The following is a 17495-nucleotide window of genomic DNA, read 5'->3' as shown; positions in this document are numbered from 1 at the left end:
AAACAGGTACACAAGTATCTATATCCACAGTAAAACGAGTCCTATATCGACAGAACCTGAAAGGCCGTTCAGCAAGGAAGAAGCCACTGATCCAAAACCGCCATAAAAAAGCCAGACTACGGTTTGCAACTGCACATGGGGACAAAGATCGTACTTTTTGGAGAAATGTCCTCTGGTCTGATGAAACTAAAATGGCCACGACGCCAGGACAGCGGAGTCAATCACCACCTTCCGGAGACACCTGAAACCCCACCTCTTTAAGGAATACCTAGGATAGGATAAAGTAATCCTTCTCCCCTCCCCCCTTAAAAGACCTAGATGCACTATTGTAAAGTGGCTGTTCCACTGGATGTCATAAGGTGAAAGCACCAATTTGTAAGTCGCTCTGGATAAGAGCGTCTGCTAAATGACTTAAATGTAAATGTAAATGCCATAATGAGCATCGTTATGTTTGGAGGAAAAAGGGGGAGGCTTGCAAGCCGAAGACACCATCCCAACCGTGAAGCACGGGGTTGGAAGCATCATGTTGTGGGGGTGCTTTGCTGCAGGAGGGTCTGGTGCAATTCACAAAATAGATGGCATCATGAGGTATGAAAATTATGTGGATATATTGAAGCAGCATCTCAAGACATCAAAGCTTGGTCGCAAATGGGTCTTCCAAATGGACAATGACCCCAAGCACACTTCCAAAGTTGTGGAAAAATGGCTTAAGGACAACAAAGTCAAGGTATTGGAGTGGCCATCACAAAGCCCTGACCTCAATCCTATAGAAAATGTGTGGGCAGAACTGAAAAAGTGTGTGCGAGCAAGGAGGCCTACAAACCTGACTCAGATCCACCAGCTCTGTCAGGAGGAAAGGGCCAAAATTCACCCAACTTATTGTGGGAAGCTTGTGGAAGGCTACCTGAAACGTGTGACCCAAGATAAACAATTTAAAGTCAATGCTACCAAATACTAATTGAGTGTATGTAAACTTCTGACCCACTGGGAATGTAATGAAATAAATAAAAGCTGAAATAAATAATTCTCTCTACTATTATTCTGACATTTCACATTCTTAAAATAAAGTGGTGATCCTAACTGACCTAAGACAATGCATTTTTACTCGGATTAAATGTCAGGAATTGTTCAAAACTGTGTTTAAATGCATTTGGCTCAGGTGTCTGCAAACTTCCCACTTCAACTGTAAATAAATACATACGTACATATATAAACTCAGCAAAAAAAGAAGAAAAAGTCCCCTTTTCAGGACCCTGTCTTTCAAAGACAATTTGCAAAAATCCAAATAACTTCACAGATGTTCATTGTAAAGGTTTTTAACACTGTTTACCATGCTTGTTCAATGAACCATAAACAATTAATGAACATGCACCTGTGGAACGGTCATTAAGACACTAATAGCTTACAGACGGTAGGCAATTAAGGTCACAGTTATGAAAACTTAGGACCCTAAAGAGGCCTTTCTACTTACTCAGAAAAACACCAAAAGAAAGATGCCCAGGGTCCCTGCTCACCAGATACTGACTGTTACTTTTGATTTTGTCCCCTCCCTTTGTTCAAGGACACATTAGTCCATTTCTGTTAGTCACATGTCTGTGGAACTTGTTTAGTTTGTCTCAGTTGTTAAATCTTGTTATGTTCATACAAATTTTTACAAATGTTAAGTTTGCTGAAAATAAACGCAGTTGACAGTGAGAGGATATTTCTTTTTTTGCTGAGTTTATATACTACCATTCAAAAGTTTGGGGTCACTTAGACATTTCCTTGTTTTTGAAAGAAAAGCATATTTTTTGTCCATTAAAATAACATAAAATTGTCAGAAATACAGTGTAGACATTGCTAATGTTGTAAATGACTATTGTAGCTGGAAACGGCACATTTTATGGAATATCTATATAGGCGTACAGAGGCCCATTATCAGCAACCATCACTCCTGTGTTCCAATGGCACGCTGTGTTAGCTAATCCAAGTTTATCATTTTAAAAGGCTAATTGATCATTAGAAAACCCTTTTGCAATTATGTTAGCACAGCTGAAAACTGTTGTTCTATTTAAAGAAGCAATAAAACTGGCCTTCTTTAGACTAGTTGAGTATCTGCAGAATCAGCATTTGTGTGTTCGATTACAGGCTCAAAATGGCCAGAAACAAAGACCTTTCTTCTGAAACTCTGGTGTAACTATTCCATGCGAGAAATTGCCAAGAAACTGAAGATCTCGTACAACGTTGTGTACTACTCCCCTTCACAGAACAGCGCAAACGGTCTCTAACCAGAATAGAAAGAGGAGTGGGAGGCCCCGGTGCACAACCGAGCAAGAGGACAAGTACATTAGTGACTAGTTTGAGAAACAGACGACTCACGTATCCTCAATTGGCAGCATCATTAAATAGTACCCGCAAAACACCAGTCTCAACGTCAACAGGATTGAAGAGGCGACGCTGAGATGCTGGCTTTCTAGGCAGAGTTCCTCTGTCCAGTGTCTGTGTTCTTTTGCCCATCTTAATCTTTTCTTTTTATTTGCCAGTCTGAGATGGCTTTTTCTTTGAAACTCTGCCTAGAAGGCCAGCATCCCGGAGTCGCCTCTTCACTGTTGACATTGAGACTGGTGTTTGGCGTCAGACAGGTAGGGGAAACCAACTGAGATGAACTTGAAGATTGGTACTATCAATTCTCTTTCTGCCATTCTTCTGGTAACAAATGTAACTAACAAATAGACCAGGGCATCACTGTCAGGGAAGGTCCTAGAGGAAAAATCCACAGCAATCAATCTTTGCTAGAGCAAGTCTGTTTAGGTCAGCATCAATACGTTTTAACAACGCTGAACTTTTGTGTGTCATACGCAAACGCACGCATGAATGCACACACACGGCGCGTGCGTGCACACGCACAATATAGACTATTTCTGTCACCATACCGACAGGATGACCTCTGGAGAAACATCTAGACTATTTTATGTCACCATACTGACAGGATGACCTCTGGAGAAACATCTAGACTATTTTATGTCACCATACTGACAGGATGACCTCTGGAGAACAATCTAGACTATTTCTGTCACCATACTGACAGGATGACCTCTGGAGAACAATCTAGACTATTTCTGTCACCATACTGACAGGATGACCTCTGGAGAACAATCTAGACTATTTCTGTCACCATACTGAGATAATGACCTCTATCTAGAGGAAGGAAGGAAGAGAGATCTAGCATGCTGAGTTCCATCAACTCTGACCTCCATTCATGGTTCTGACATTCAGTCCACCTCCACACACACACACACACACATACAGATGCGCACACACACACACGGATACACACACAGATGCACACACACACGGATACACACACACACACACACACACACACACACACACACACGGATACACACACGGATACATACACACACACACCTCCTGTCCCTAGCTCAGACCTTCCAGGCCTTTGTACCTAGTTATTTATATTTATCCCACACAGCAGCTGCTGAAAGACCCACTCCCACCACAAGAACTCTCACAATCACAGAGAACGAGAGAGAGAGAGAGAGAGAGAGAGAGAGAGAGAGAGAGAGAGAAAGAAAGAGAGACAGAAAGCGAGACAGAAAGAGAGAGAGGGACAGAGTTGGGGGAGGGAAGAAAACAGAGTATGAGGAAGACGTAGAAAGCAAGAAAGGGAGGGTCGAGAGAGAGTGAGAGGGGGAGCAGTGGTGGTTGGATACTGGGTATAAGGGAGGAAAGAATATGTCAATATATTCCACAGGACATGATATTGGTTGTGTCATGGGAACAGCCAGGGTATTCAGGCTCCTCCCCCTTACGTCATAGTCACTCTGTTTAATATACCGCAGTACACCCAAACACACACACATATTCTGAATGTATTCTAGCGGAAATATCTAAACAGGATTACATCCTCCTGTGGGTCTATGATGACAGAGTCTTGACCTAGCGACCTGTAGGTCTGATCCTCACAAATCAATCACTGCTCCAGGATTAAACACTACATCATCTTCTTATCAACGTCAAACAGGACTGTGCAGTGTAGCAAGATAACTAGGAGATAGTGATGAGAGAGTATTTTAATGCGAGTGTGAAATAGTGTAAATGTATAATATTGTAGTGAACGGCAGGGCAGGGAAGCGAACCTGGGTCGCTGGGGTGAAAGGCAAACACCCTACCCATTGCGCCAATAGGGTTAACTCACTTGGGGATTGTAACATATCTCATATAGTGAGGATCAATACAACTTGAGGAGAATAAGCATATTATTCATAGGTGTGGAAGAGGGCAATGATAATGACATATGTTACTGTTGACACACTGGTATAAAGCGTATGAAGTTGTTTGTAGTGTGTGGTTAGTGCTCTGAGAGAGAGTGTGTGTGTGTGCTCTGTGTGTGTGTTACTCAGGCTGCTGAGCTGGCGGATGATGGAGGAGAGGGTGTTGTTCATCACACACTCCAGTTCACTGCCTAAGCCCTCTGGCAACGCCCCCCGGCACAGGTGGCGCGGGTCGATGTTCCTCTTCACCAGAGGCATGGTGATGCCTCACACTGTCACACCTAGAGAGAAGCACAGGACACACAATGCATATGATATATGACACACTCTACTTACATTTACATTTACATTTAAGTCATTTAGCAGACGCTCTTATCCAGAGCGACTTACAAAGGACGTACTTACAGACCATTTTTGTTTTAAGTTATAACTATTGCAAGTATGGTAAGTAGTATAAACACAAACACACACACACACAGATAGTCACATGGCCAGACGTATTACCACACACTAACAAACACACAATCCTATTCTTTGAAACAGGGTTAAAGAGACTTGGCATACAACTGTGACCCGTTCAGACTGTAATAGTAAACAGTAGCAGGCCATCGGCAGACAGATGAAGGTATTAGGAAAATAAGCTACAGTCCAGCTAATGCTTTCCAGCCTTACCACTGCCCCAGATGTAGGGTCAACTGTCCAAACATACACACACACACACACTCACTCTCCCGTGGCGTGCACGCTGAGACCCATTCCCTTGATAGTTCAGACCAACACACACACTCTCCAATACAATTGGACACATTCACTAGATACTAAGGATCAAGTTGCCCATTCCTTGACACTAATCTAAGGTGAGGTTAGCATCTTCCCTAGAATGGTTAAAATCAGGATCTGAGGAGGCTAAGCTGATCCTAGATCTGAGTCTAAGGGCAGCTTCTATAGCAGATGAAAAAGGGATCTCAGAAAGTGTCGGAGCGGCCATCTTATCTGGGCCTCTTCCTGCTTCCTGTTTTTGCGGCCTTCAGCTTCCTGTTCCTCACAGTGTATCATCTCTACTCCCTGTCCTCCCAGAGGAGCAGCAGAAGAACAATACAGCTACAGCTTGAGGAACTGCTGGGGGCCACACTCCCAACAGCAATGCTGACCCCTTAGTCATGCACTTCATTTCAGATCTAGTATGCTAGGCTATGCATGTCATTGATGAATAGGGCGTTTTGTGAAGGGAAAGGTGATATCTATCTAGTCAGTTGCACAACTGAATGCATTCCACCGAAATGTGTCTTGCGCATTTAACCCAACCCCTCTGAATCAGAGAGGTGCGGTTGGCTACCTTAATCAATGTCCAGGTCATTGGTGCCCGGGAGCAATTGTTGTTTGGGGCTAACTGCCTTGCTCAAGGGCAGAACGGCATAGTATTCCAACTTGCTGGCTCAGGGATTTGAACCAGCGACCTTTCGGTTACTGGCCCAACAATCTTAACTGCGAGGCTAGACCCTTTGATGTTGTTGACAGAGAAAATCGTCATTTCTGACCACCAAGTAGCAACCTCCCCACAAGGCTACGGCAGAGTCCTCCGCTGGCCTCGGTCCAATACCCCCTGCCCTGTTTACAGCCATAAACCAATAAGGGACAACATAGGAGAAATGACTCCATCACCGTCTGCTGCCACAAAACTCACTGAAAACAGCTGATTAGGCATGCTGTTAAAGAGATAGCGCCATGGTTTGCATATGGAACCAGGCCTACAGTATTATAGAAAAACGCTAGTCTGTGAAATGTGTTGGTCTGCTCTGCTTGGAAGTTCTGAGTATAGTTAACATATGCCGTGAGTTGTATTGGTTCTTGTCTGGTGTGACAATGGGGAGATAATTAAGAGGTTAGGGTGGGGAGGCAAATGAAAGGAAGGGGAGAGAGGAAGGGAACATGTGTGTGTGTGTGTGTGTGTGTGAGGGGGTAAATCATGTCTGTATATAGTGTGTGTGTGTGTGTGTGTGTGGAGAGTGAGTTAGTGAGGGAGGGGGTGTGCAAGGGCCTCAGGGAAGCCACTCTGAAAGGTTCCTAGGACAATAGAGCTCCGTTCACACGGCAACAGCAGAGTGCTCCCATGCATGCCTCCCCCTCCGCTCCCCTCCTCCTCCCCAGACCTCCTTTAACACACCCTGAAACGAGGGCACTCCACTCAGAAAGGAAGAGATGGTAGAAAGACAGACACATGGAAAAATAGAGAGAGAGTTTAGATTACGATTTCTTATAGTTAGTCACATTCAGGTTTGCAAATGTAGTTGCAGTGTACAGGGAAATTCTTAAGCTCCGAGCTCCAACAGTGCAGGTGTGAATGAGACAATAATAATAATACAATTAATATTATATACACTAGTGATGGCCGGTGTCGTTTAAGATGAGGGAGGACGATACATTTCTTTATGAGCATGGCCTTATTTCTATTACAGCATATTGGATGACTGTCATTCAAATTCCATTCACTCAGCTCAATGTAACAACGATAGGTTTAGGCTACTACATGATACATGATAATTGTCCCTGTACCCAGTTTGCTACAACCTAGCCTATTAATGAAAGTTTACAACGTAGGTGGACAGGTCAAGTACATTTTTTGTAATCAATGTGACAGTGACACATTCAATACGGCCTTGTACACTCTTGCCCGCATCTAGCTGATCTAGGGTGTAGTCATTAGTCCAACGGCTACAAACGAGAGTTTCTATTGGACAAATTCAGGTATGTTTATCCCTATTTCGTTCTGTTTGCTTCCGTTTAAGAAACGTTTTTCAACAGAATCGGCAGAATGAATACACCCCCTGATCACACGCAAAACACAGTTCACTTTCATAGCTGCCACATTCAAACAGCATGATCACTTTGCTCGTAATTCCTTCTCACATCTATGCGCTCTCCTCCTCGCTCACCTTTTCTCTTTGCTTGTGGAATCCAGTGCATAACACATCAGCTGTCTGTGTGTACGCCAAACCTTCATATCATAACCGCTAACCGTTACACACAGACTACACCATTGTCACCATATTATCTCATGTTTAAGTCAACAAAGTTAATAGAACTATAGCATTAGTAACTGGTTCTACAATGTAAAAGGCAATTTCCACATCCATTGTTACATTAGTACATAAATCTTAATCAGACAATAATTATGTATGATATTTCAACACCATGCATACATGGAACAATGATTGTCTTATTCAACATTCTGCCCCCAAAGCGTTGAGCGCAGGCCATGTAGCCTATTCCTATGCGCACTGAGGCACTCGCTCCTATTACACACATAGGACACAGACACACGAAACTCCGACATAACCCGGAAAATATGAACAAAGGAAACCATAAATTGAATGAAATAAACAGTTAAATAAACAGAACTTACCCCTCATGAATCTTGAGAACATTCATGTGGACTATAAACAAATATAAATGAAAATGTATCGTTGGACTATCAAACGTGAAACAGAAATGTCTAGGTGTTGCAATAAACGATAAGGGGATGGAATAATGAAACGCTAGCAATTATTGTAGTATTGGATGGAATATAGATTTAACACAGAGGTCCTATGCATTTAAACGTGTGAAAGCAACAGAAAACATTTCAGCAAGAGAAAAAAAGTTCTCCACTGGCGGGAGTTTGGTCTTCGAACACAGTAATAATTCATTTTAAGTACAAATTCCAAATGCAAGCTTCATAAGTAAATTATTAATTTTAATGAATTGTTACATATCCAAATACCAGTAGGCCTATGCTAGTAATTGTTGCCCCATTGCTGGTGAGCTTGCAAAGTAAATAGTTAATATTATTGATCACCCCCCAAAATATTTATTTATTATGGCAATCCTCTATCCCAACAATTTGAGTTTAAAAAATAAAATAATAATTAAAAAAACAATTGGAGTTTTCACTGCATCCGATCCTATAGCTGTACAGCAAATTAGCAATCTGTTGGCTAGCTCACCCGACCTGCGTTGATTGACAGTTTGCTGGTCCAATCAGAGTTCAAAGTGTGCGTTTCCCTTGCAAGGGCGATGCTGCCGCTACTGTCTCTGGCTGCGTGTAGAGTAGACCTAATCCACGTAGAGATAGAACCTGTGCCACAAGATGAGTGACAAAACATGTTAGATCAATTCAAGTCATCAGTCTCAAGACAAAGTCGAGTCCCGAGTCTTAAGGCTCCAAGTCAAGTCTCAAGTTATTTTATTTTCTATCAAGTTGAGTCTCAAATCAAATTTGTACACAACTCTGAAAAAAAGCATATAAATAGCGTGTCTGGATTTGATTAGAGCTTTGATCGAAAATTCAAGCCTCATGCTTCCTGAGCAATACATTAAATACATTTTATGAGCACAAGTCCAAAAAAGCTCAAATGATTGTGCCGTTATCCAATATATAGGCTACTGCACATTACGCAGGACAGAAAAACATAAAAGCACATAGATGTAACTAGCTATGTGCTCTCTTGGGTAAATTATTGAAACTAGCTCTATTAGGCTAATCTTTTTGAGTGTGAACTGTATTTCTTTACTATATTGTATTAAACTGTATTATTATATTACGCACATCATTCAAACCATGATAAAGCAGAAAATATCATGTGATTATGGTGCAGCCTACAAAGTTACAAGCATAGGCTAGAGAATTTGAATTTAATTTTGAAATATAATAGTATAAATATAATAATATAATATTTGTATAATTAGTAGGCTGACGCATATATACCTTTCATAACATTTCCCTTCATGTTATTAGCCACCTCCTCTTTCTCTCTCCATTGTTGCGTCATTCCTTCCTCACTTTCAACAGGTAATTAAATGAGTTCCGTTGTCCTCATCTCCATCATTCTAATGACATGCGGAATAATATAGGACTAGAATTACATGCAGATGGCTTTCACTTCTCTTTACGAAGATTGAATGGATATGGGACTGAATAAATAACTGCTAACCACGTTCGCTCTTCTTTCGAACTACCCGTGAGTTCTATTGGCTGCTGTATTTAACGTTCAGAAAACAAGAGCTTTGCGTCCCTCTTCGAATTGTCTATTGGTAGAAGAAATGCAAAATGTAATGTCCAGCAAGCTATTGGGCGGCAGGGTGGCCTAGTGGTTAGAGTGTTGGACTAGTTCGAATCCCCGAGCTGACAAGGTACAAATCTGTATTTCTACCCCTGAACAGGCAGTTAGCCTTCATTGAAAATTAGAATTTGTTCTTAACTGACTTGCCTAGTAAAATAAAGGTACAATTAAAAAAATTCTAGGCTAGCTTTTCCAGCTAAGGGGCATTTTATTTAAAGGAGAGGCCAGTGGACCACAGGGACATGCATATTGGCAAGATATTAATTAGAAGCTTACTATGCATAACCCATAATGTATTAGTTCAATATAAGGCTAATTCTGCATTGAATTCATCACCTGAAAGAGGTAGGCTAGGACATCTATACAGTGCATTCGAAAAGTAGACCCCTTGACTTTTTCCATATTTTATTATGAAATAGCCTTATTCTAAAGCAATTGGCATCCACAATTGTTTATTCCATATTTAATAAAAATCAGACTTTGCTTTAGAGTTTTTTATTCAGCATAATATTGTAAATAATAAAACAAATTAAACTGGCATGGACAAAAATGAACCTAATAACCTAATATTTTGTTGCACAACCTTTAGAGGCAATCACTGCAATCAAATGTTTTCTGTAGCTCTCAATGAGACTTCTGCACCTGTTAACAGGTACTCAAGTGCATCCAGATTCCATTGATCATCCTTGAGATGTTTATTCAAATTGATTGGAGTCCACTTGTGGTAAATTCAATTGATTGGACATGATTTGGAAAGGCACACACCTGTCTATATAAGGTCCCACAGTTGACAGTGTATGTCAGAGCAGAAACCAAGTCATGAGGTCAAAAGAATTGTCCGTAGGACTCAGACAGGATTGTGTCGAGGCACAGATCTGGGGAAGGATACCAAAAAATGTCTGCAGCATTGAAGGTCCAAGAACACAGTGGCCTCCATCATTCTTAAATGAAGAAGTTTGAAACCACCAAGACCCTTCCTAGAGCTGGCCGCTCAGAGCAATTGGGGGAGAAGGGCCTTGGTCAGGGAGGTGACCAAGAGATGATCGTGGACTTCAGGAAACAGCAGAGGGAGCACCCCCCTATCCACATCGATTGGACCACAGTGGAGAAGGTGGAAAGCTTCAAGTTCCTCTGCGTACACATCACTGACTAACTGAAATGGTCCACCCACACAGAGTGTGGTGAAGAAGGCGCAACAATGCCTCTTCAACCTCAGGAGCCTAAAGCAATTTGGATTAACACCTAAAACCCTAAAACTTTTCTAGATGCACAATCGAGAGCATCCTGTTGGGCTGTATCACCGCCTGGTACGGCAACGGCACCCCTCACAACCGCAAAGCTCTCCAGAGGGTGGTGCAGTCTGCACAACGTATTACCGGGGGCAAACTTCCCACCCTCCAGGACACCTACAGCACCCGATGCCATCGGAAGGTCAAAAATATCATCAAGGACATCAACCACGCGAGTCACTGACTGTTCACCCCGCTATCATCCAGAAGACGAGGTCAGTACAGGTGCATCAAAGCAGGGACCGAGAGACTGAAAAACAGCTTCTATCTCAAGGCCATCAGACTGTTAAACAGCCATCACCAGCACATCAGAGGTGGCTGCCTATAGACATAGAGTAGGAATCACTGGCCACTTTAAGGAAATGAAACACGAGCCACTTTAATAATGTCTCTGTATCTAGCATTACTTATCTCATATGTATAAACTCTATACTATTCTATGGTATCTTAGTCCCTTTAATTGTGTGTAAATATTGCATCACCCATCTCATGTGTATATACTGTATTCTTTACTATTCCACTGTTTCTTAGTCAAATTCCACTCTGACATATATGTATAGATATTCCTAATCAATTCCTTACTTAGATTTACGTGTATTTTGGGTATATGTTGTGAAACTGTTAGATGTTACTTATTAGATATTACTGCACTGTCGGAGCTAGAAGCACCCGCAATAACATCTGCTAAACAAGTGTATGTGACCAATAAAACTATTTTATTTGATCCCGATGGTCACTCTGGCAGAGCTTCAGAGTTCTGCTGTGGAGAACCTTCCAGAGGATAACCATTTCTGCAGCACTCCACCAAATCAGGTCTTTATGGTAGAGTGACCAGACGGAAGCCACTCCAAGCCCGCTTAGAGTTTGCCAAAAGAAAGGACTCTGAACGTGAGAAACAAGATTCTCAGGTCTGATGAAACCAAGATTGAACTCTTTGGCCTGAATGCCAAGCGTCACATCTGGAGGATACCTGGCACCATCCCTACGGTGAAGCATGGTGGTGACAGCATCATGCTGTGGGGATGTTTTTCAGCGGCAGGGACTGGGTTACTAGCCAGGATCGAGGGAAAGATGAACTGAGCAAGGTACAGAGAGATCCTTGATGAAAACCTGCTCCAGATTGAGATGGTTAGGGATGAGTTGGACCGCAGACTCAAGGAAAAGCAGCCAGGTGAAGCTGGTTGAAAGAATACTAAGAGTGCGCAAAGCTGTCATCAAGGCAAAGGGGGGCTACTTTGAAGAATCTCACATATAAAATATATTTTCATTTGTTTAACACTTTTTTGGTTACTACATTATTCCATGTGTCTTATTTCATAGTTTTGATGTTTTATTCTACAATGTAGAAAATAGTAAAAATAAAGAAAAACCCTTGAATGAGTAGGTGTTTCCAAACTTTTGACTGGTCCTCTATATACAGACGTGCTCAAATTTGTTGGTACCCCTCCACAAAATTCAAAGAATGCACAATTTCCTCTGAAATAACTTGAAACTGACAAAAGCAATTGGCATCCACAATTGTTTATTCCATATTTAATAGAAATCAGACTTTGCTTTTGATTTTTTTTATTCAACATATTGTAAATAATAAAACAAATTAAACTGGCATGGACAAAAATGATGGGACCCATAACCTAATATTTTGTTGCACAACCTTTAGAGGCAATCACTGCAATCAAATGTTTTCTGTAGCTCTCAATGAGACTTCTGCACCTGTTAACAGGTAGTTTGGCCCACTCTTCCTGAGCAAACTGCTTCCGGTTTGATGGGTGCCTTCTCCAGACTGCAAGATTCAGCTCTTTCCATACATGTTAGATAGGATTCAGAACAGGCCTCATAGAAGGCCACTTCAGAAAAGTCCAATGTTTTGTTCTTATCCATTCTTGGGTGCTTTTAGCTGTGTGTTTTGGGTCATTATCCTGTTGGAGGACCCATGACCTGCGACTGAGACAGAGCTTTCTGACACTGGGCAGTACGTTTTGTTCCACAATGCCATGATAGTCTTGAGATTTCATTGTGCCCTGCACAGATTCAAGGCACCCTGTGCCAGGCACAGCGAAACAGCCCCAAAACAGAACCGAGCCTTCTCCATGTTTCACTGTAGGTATGGTGTTCTTTTCTTTGTGAGCTTAATTTTTTCATCTGTGAACATAAAGCTGATGCGACTTGCCAAAAAGCTCCAGTTGACTCATCTGTACAAAGGACATTCTCCCAGAAGAATTGTGGCTTGTCAATATGCATTTTAGCAAATTCCAGTCCGTCTTTGTTTTTCTTTCAAAAGTGGAGTCCTCCTGGGGTCTTCTTCCATGGAGCCCACTGTCGCTCAAAAAGCGACGGATGGTGCGATCAGAAACTGACGTATCTTCAGCTTGGATCTCTTTGGCAGTTATCCGTGGTTCTTTTTCTGCCATTCACACTCTCCTTCTGTTCAATCTGGGGTTGACTTTCCCCTTGCGGCCGCGCCCAGGGAGGTTGGCTACAGATCCAAACTTAAACTTCTTAATAATATTTACAACTGTTGTCACAGGAACATCAAGCTGCTTGGAGATGGTCTTGTAGCCTTTAACCTTTACCATGCTTGTCTATTATTGTCTTTCTGATCTCCTCAGACAAATCTTTCCTTTGCTTTCTCTGGTCCATGTTCAGTGTGGTGCACACAATGATACCAAACAGCACAGTGACTACTTTACTCTGGTCCATGTTCAGTGTGGTGCACACAATGATACCAAACAGCACAGTGACTACTTTACTCTGGTCCATGTTCAGTGTGGTGCACACAATGATACCAAACAGCACAGTGACTACTTTACTCTGGTCCATGTTCAGTGTGGTGCACACAATGATACCAAACAGCACAGTGACTACTTTACTCTGGTCCATGTTCAGTGTGGTGCACACAATGATACCAAACAGCACAGTGACTACTTTACTCTGGTCCATGTTCAGTGTGGTGCACACAATGATACCAAACAGCACAGTGACTACTTTACTCTGGTCCATGTTCAATGTGGTGACCACAATGATACCAAACTGCTCAGTGACTACTTTACTCTGGTCCATGTTCAGTGTGGTGGACACAATGATACCAAACAGCACAGTGACTACTTTACTCTGGTCCATGTTCAGTGTGGTGACCACAATGATACCAAACAGCTCAGTGACTACTTTAGTGTGGTCCATGTTCAGTGTGGCACACAATGATACCAAACAGCACAGTCACTACTTTACTCTGGTCCATGTTCAGTGTGGTGCACACAATGATACCAAACAGCACAGTGTGTCCATGTTCTACTTTACTTTCTGGTCCATGTTCAGTGTGGTGTGATACCAAACAGCACAGTGACTACTTTACTCTGGTCCATGTTCACAATGATACCAAACAGCACAGTGACTACTTTACTCTGGTCCATGTTCAGTGTGGTGCACACAATGATACCAAACAGCACAGTGACTACTTTACTCTGGTCCATGTTCAGTGTGGTGACTTTACTCTGGTCCATGTTCAGTGACCACAATCAGATACCAAACAGCACAGTGACTACTTTACTCTGGTCCATGTTCAGTGTGGTGCACACAATGATACCAAACAGCTCAGTGACTACTTTACTCTGGTCCATGTTCAGTGTGGTGACCACAATGATACCAAACAGCACAGTGACTACTTTACTCTGGTCCATGTTCAGTGTGGTGACCACAATGATACCAAACAGCACAGTGACTACTTTACTCTGGTCCATGTTCATGGTGAGCACAATGATGCACAGTGACTACTTTACTCTGGTCCATGTTCACAATGATACCAAACAGCACAGTGACTACTTTACTCTGGTCCATGTTCAGTATGGCACAGTGACTACTTTACTCTGGTCCATGATGACCACAATGATACCAAACAGCACAGTGACTACTTTACTCTGGTCCATGTTCAGTGTGGTGACACACAATGATACCAAACAGCACAGTGACTACTTTACTCTGGTCCATGTTCAGTGTGGTGACCACATGATACCAAACAGCACAGTGACTACTTTACTCTGGTCCATGTTCTGGTCCATGTTCAGTCAGTGTGGTGCACACAATGATACCAAACAGCACAGTGACTACTTTACTCTGGTCCATGTTCAGTGTGGTGACACAATGATACCAAACAGCACAGTGACTACTTTACTCTGGTCCATGTTCAGTGTGGTGACCACAATGATACCAAACAGCACAGTGACTACTTTTCTCCATTTAAATAGGCTGAATGACTGATTACAAGATTGGAGAGGTGTGTGATACTAATTAGTTTGAAATATCACTATAATCCAATTATTTATTATTTTTTTCTAAGGGGTAGCAACAAATATGTCCAGGCCATTTTAGAATATCTTTGTAGAATAAGCAATAATTCATCTCTTTTCACAGCTTCTTTGCTTTATTCTATGACATACCAAAGGCATGCAAGTATACATGATAAAATAGCTTTTAATTGCATCCCTTTTCAGGAGGAATGAAGCACTATTTTAATGAACTGTAAGGGTACCAACAAATTTGGGCACGTCTGTATATCAATTTTGAACAGGATTATCTTTTTGGATGCAATTTGAATGGAATTGATGAGAGAGAGAGGAAGACTGCTTGTGAATGCTCTGATTTAAAGCAACGATAGGCTGTTTCAAAACTCTGCAGCTGCAATAATTAAAAAAACAAGGTGGCCCCGAAAGCCAGATGGAGATGTGTAAATTAGACGCACATTCGGTCCATATATTACTGTAGCATAGACTATACTGCAGCAAATATAGGCCTACATGTCACAAGGAAAAAAGTTACCATGATGAGATGATAGGTCTACATGCATTGGGAACTGCGCTCCATACTGAGATGGTCTGTCTGACCCAACCATGAGCGTTGATGACTGATCATGCAGAGAACAGAGCGAAGGCAGTAGAGAATATATATTTGGACTTGCATATAATTTAACAGTTCCATGTCACGTCACTATTTACATTCATAATTTATTATAATTGACCGTTTCCACACAGTTATATATCACGGGAAAAGTGAGTGGTTTCGGGCAGTAAATCTCGATAACCGGACGTCCTCCAGAAATTGTCATAATTACTGTGTAAGTCTATGTAAGGGGGTGAGAACTATGAGCCTCCTAGGTTTTGTATTTTAGTCAATAAACCCAGAGGAGGACAGAAGCTAGCTATCCTCCGGCTACACCGTTGCGCTGTTGAGGCTACTGTAGACCTTCTTTGTTTTAATCAATTATTTGGTAACGTGAATATATTTAGTATGGTTTTATCTAAAACTAGCTTTTTTAATGTTACACTATTTTCATGAAATTCACTGAGGATGGTCCTTCCCTTCCTCCTCTGAGGAGCCTCCACTGATATATATGAGTAAGAACATTTGAGAAAGAGAGAGGTGGGGAGAGAGAGCAAGAGATGTAAAACACTAGCGAGTTGGGGGAGAGAGAGAGAGATGGGGAGAGAGTGAGAAACTGCACGTAGTCAAAGAAAGGGTAATGCCCTAATACAAACACACAGGAATAGCTCCGCCAGGCATACAGGCTACTCTGACAAACTGATAACTTTAATGACAGAGTTAAAGTCCTTTTCTCTGTCAGGCACACAAATCCACTATAGCCTCTCAGACGATTAGCAGCACATTTGTCATCTCGAGAGCTCAGAGAGCAGAGGGCCTTTGAACTTCACTAGAGGCATCCTGACTGCTGCCACCAGGATGTAGTTCACGTGTCTCCCTAAAGACCCTCTACGCCCACACACAGCTTTTACTATGGATGCCGAAATTCCAGAGCAGGGCAACATTATCAATTTATGAGTCAAGTACAGCCTTTTGGCGCAAGAGCTCGTGGTGGGGTCATCAATATTGCAAGATCAATTACGTCAGGTTACACATTGCCCTACAAATTACGCTAAAACTCAAACTCTGACATTGCTAGATCATGCATGATCTCTACACCATGCCTATTCGCCCTAAATAGACAGTTATATTAATAAATATACAGGCTATATTAATTATAGCCTGTGACCCTTATAATAATTGACATGTCACTGCCCTACATTCACAGAATAATGTAGCCCATTGCACATATTAATAGAACAATTGTAGTTAATCCATCTTGCTTTAAGTAGAGTGGGTGAGCAACAAAAAATGCCGCCTGTGCGCGGGCTGCAGGCAGTGCACAAACACAACACAGCCTATTCTACACACGCAGACACAACACTGATGGCAAGCGCGATCAATCAAAGTTCCTCAGTGTCTCTTCCCGTTACTGATGGGTTGGTTGACCTACATCTGTTTAACGATTCTATTTCCCAGCCTGCATCGATAGCAACAATATTATAACCCAACTTAGTTCCAACACTTTCTACATCAAATGCATTTAGTCCGTTCCAGTAAACAATAAATCAACCGGTTCCAAGCCATGCAGTGGCCAAATGGAGTGTGCAAAAATAGGCTATAATTTTAATTAAAGAATCGGGCCTTGGACACAGAACTCTTAAAAAGCCCTTGTGCTTCATCATTATAATCTATTGAGTGTCCACTAGTGGTGGCCGGCCGCTATGTCCAGTCAGTGGTTCGACCATTTGGATTAACGCAATTCCACACACACATACATATATATGTATAAAAAAAAAACATTAAATTAGGGGCAAATATAAACAGTTTGGCAAGAAATATTCAGAATCTTATGAGTTATAAAAGCATAGTAAATACCCTCACCAGCAGTCAGAAATGTAATAGATTAATCTGGCAGCATGTCCCGTTAGATACTCCTCCTGTTCGCGCTGCCATCTGTGTCCCTGGCGGTCTGGCCACTC

The 17495-nt window shown here is 41.9% G+C and overlaps 1 protein-coding gene across 3 annotated transcripts in view; it reads right to left on the bottom strand.

The window, feature by feature from the left end:
- Positions 1-17495, bottom strand: part of LOC115131025 (actin-binding protein WASF3-like) — a 34140-nt gene extending 16645 nt beyond the window's left edge. For 2 of the 3 annotated variants that reach the window (XM_065019350.1, XM_065019352.1), the window contains exons 1-2: positions 17398-17495; positions 4400-4555 (exon numbers count right to left, since the gene is read on the bottom strand). In XM_065019350.1, the coding sequence (XP_064875422.1) occupies positions 4400-4532 (133 nt within the window). In that variant the 5' untranslated portion in view covers positions 4533-4555; positions 17398-17495. Of the gene's footprint in view, positions 1-4399; positions 4556-17391 lie in introns of all 3 variants that reach the window. The other variant, XM_065019351.1, reaches the window with a different exon arrangement.

Source organism: Oncorhynchus nerka, linkage group LG6 (genome assembly GCF_034236695.1).
Source record: "Oncorhynchus nerka isolate Pitt River linkage group LG6, Oner_Uvic_2.0, whole genome shotgun sequence".
Lineage (NCBI taxonomy): Eukaryota > Metazoa > Chordata > Actinopteri > Salmoniformes > Salmonidae > Oncorhynchus > Oncorhynchus nerka.
The sequence above is the reverse complement of the archived record's forward strand: the minus strand, read 5'-3'. Positions and strand labels throughout refer to the sequence as shown.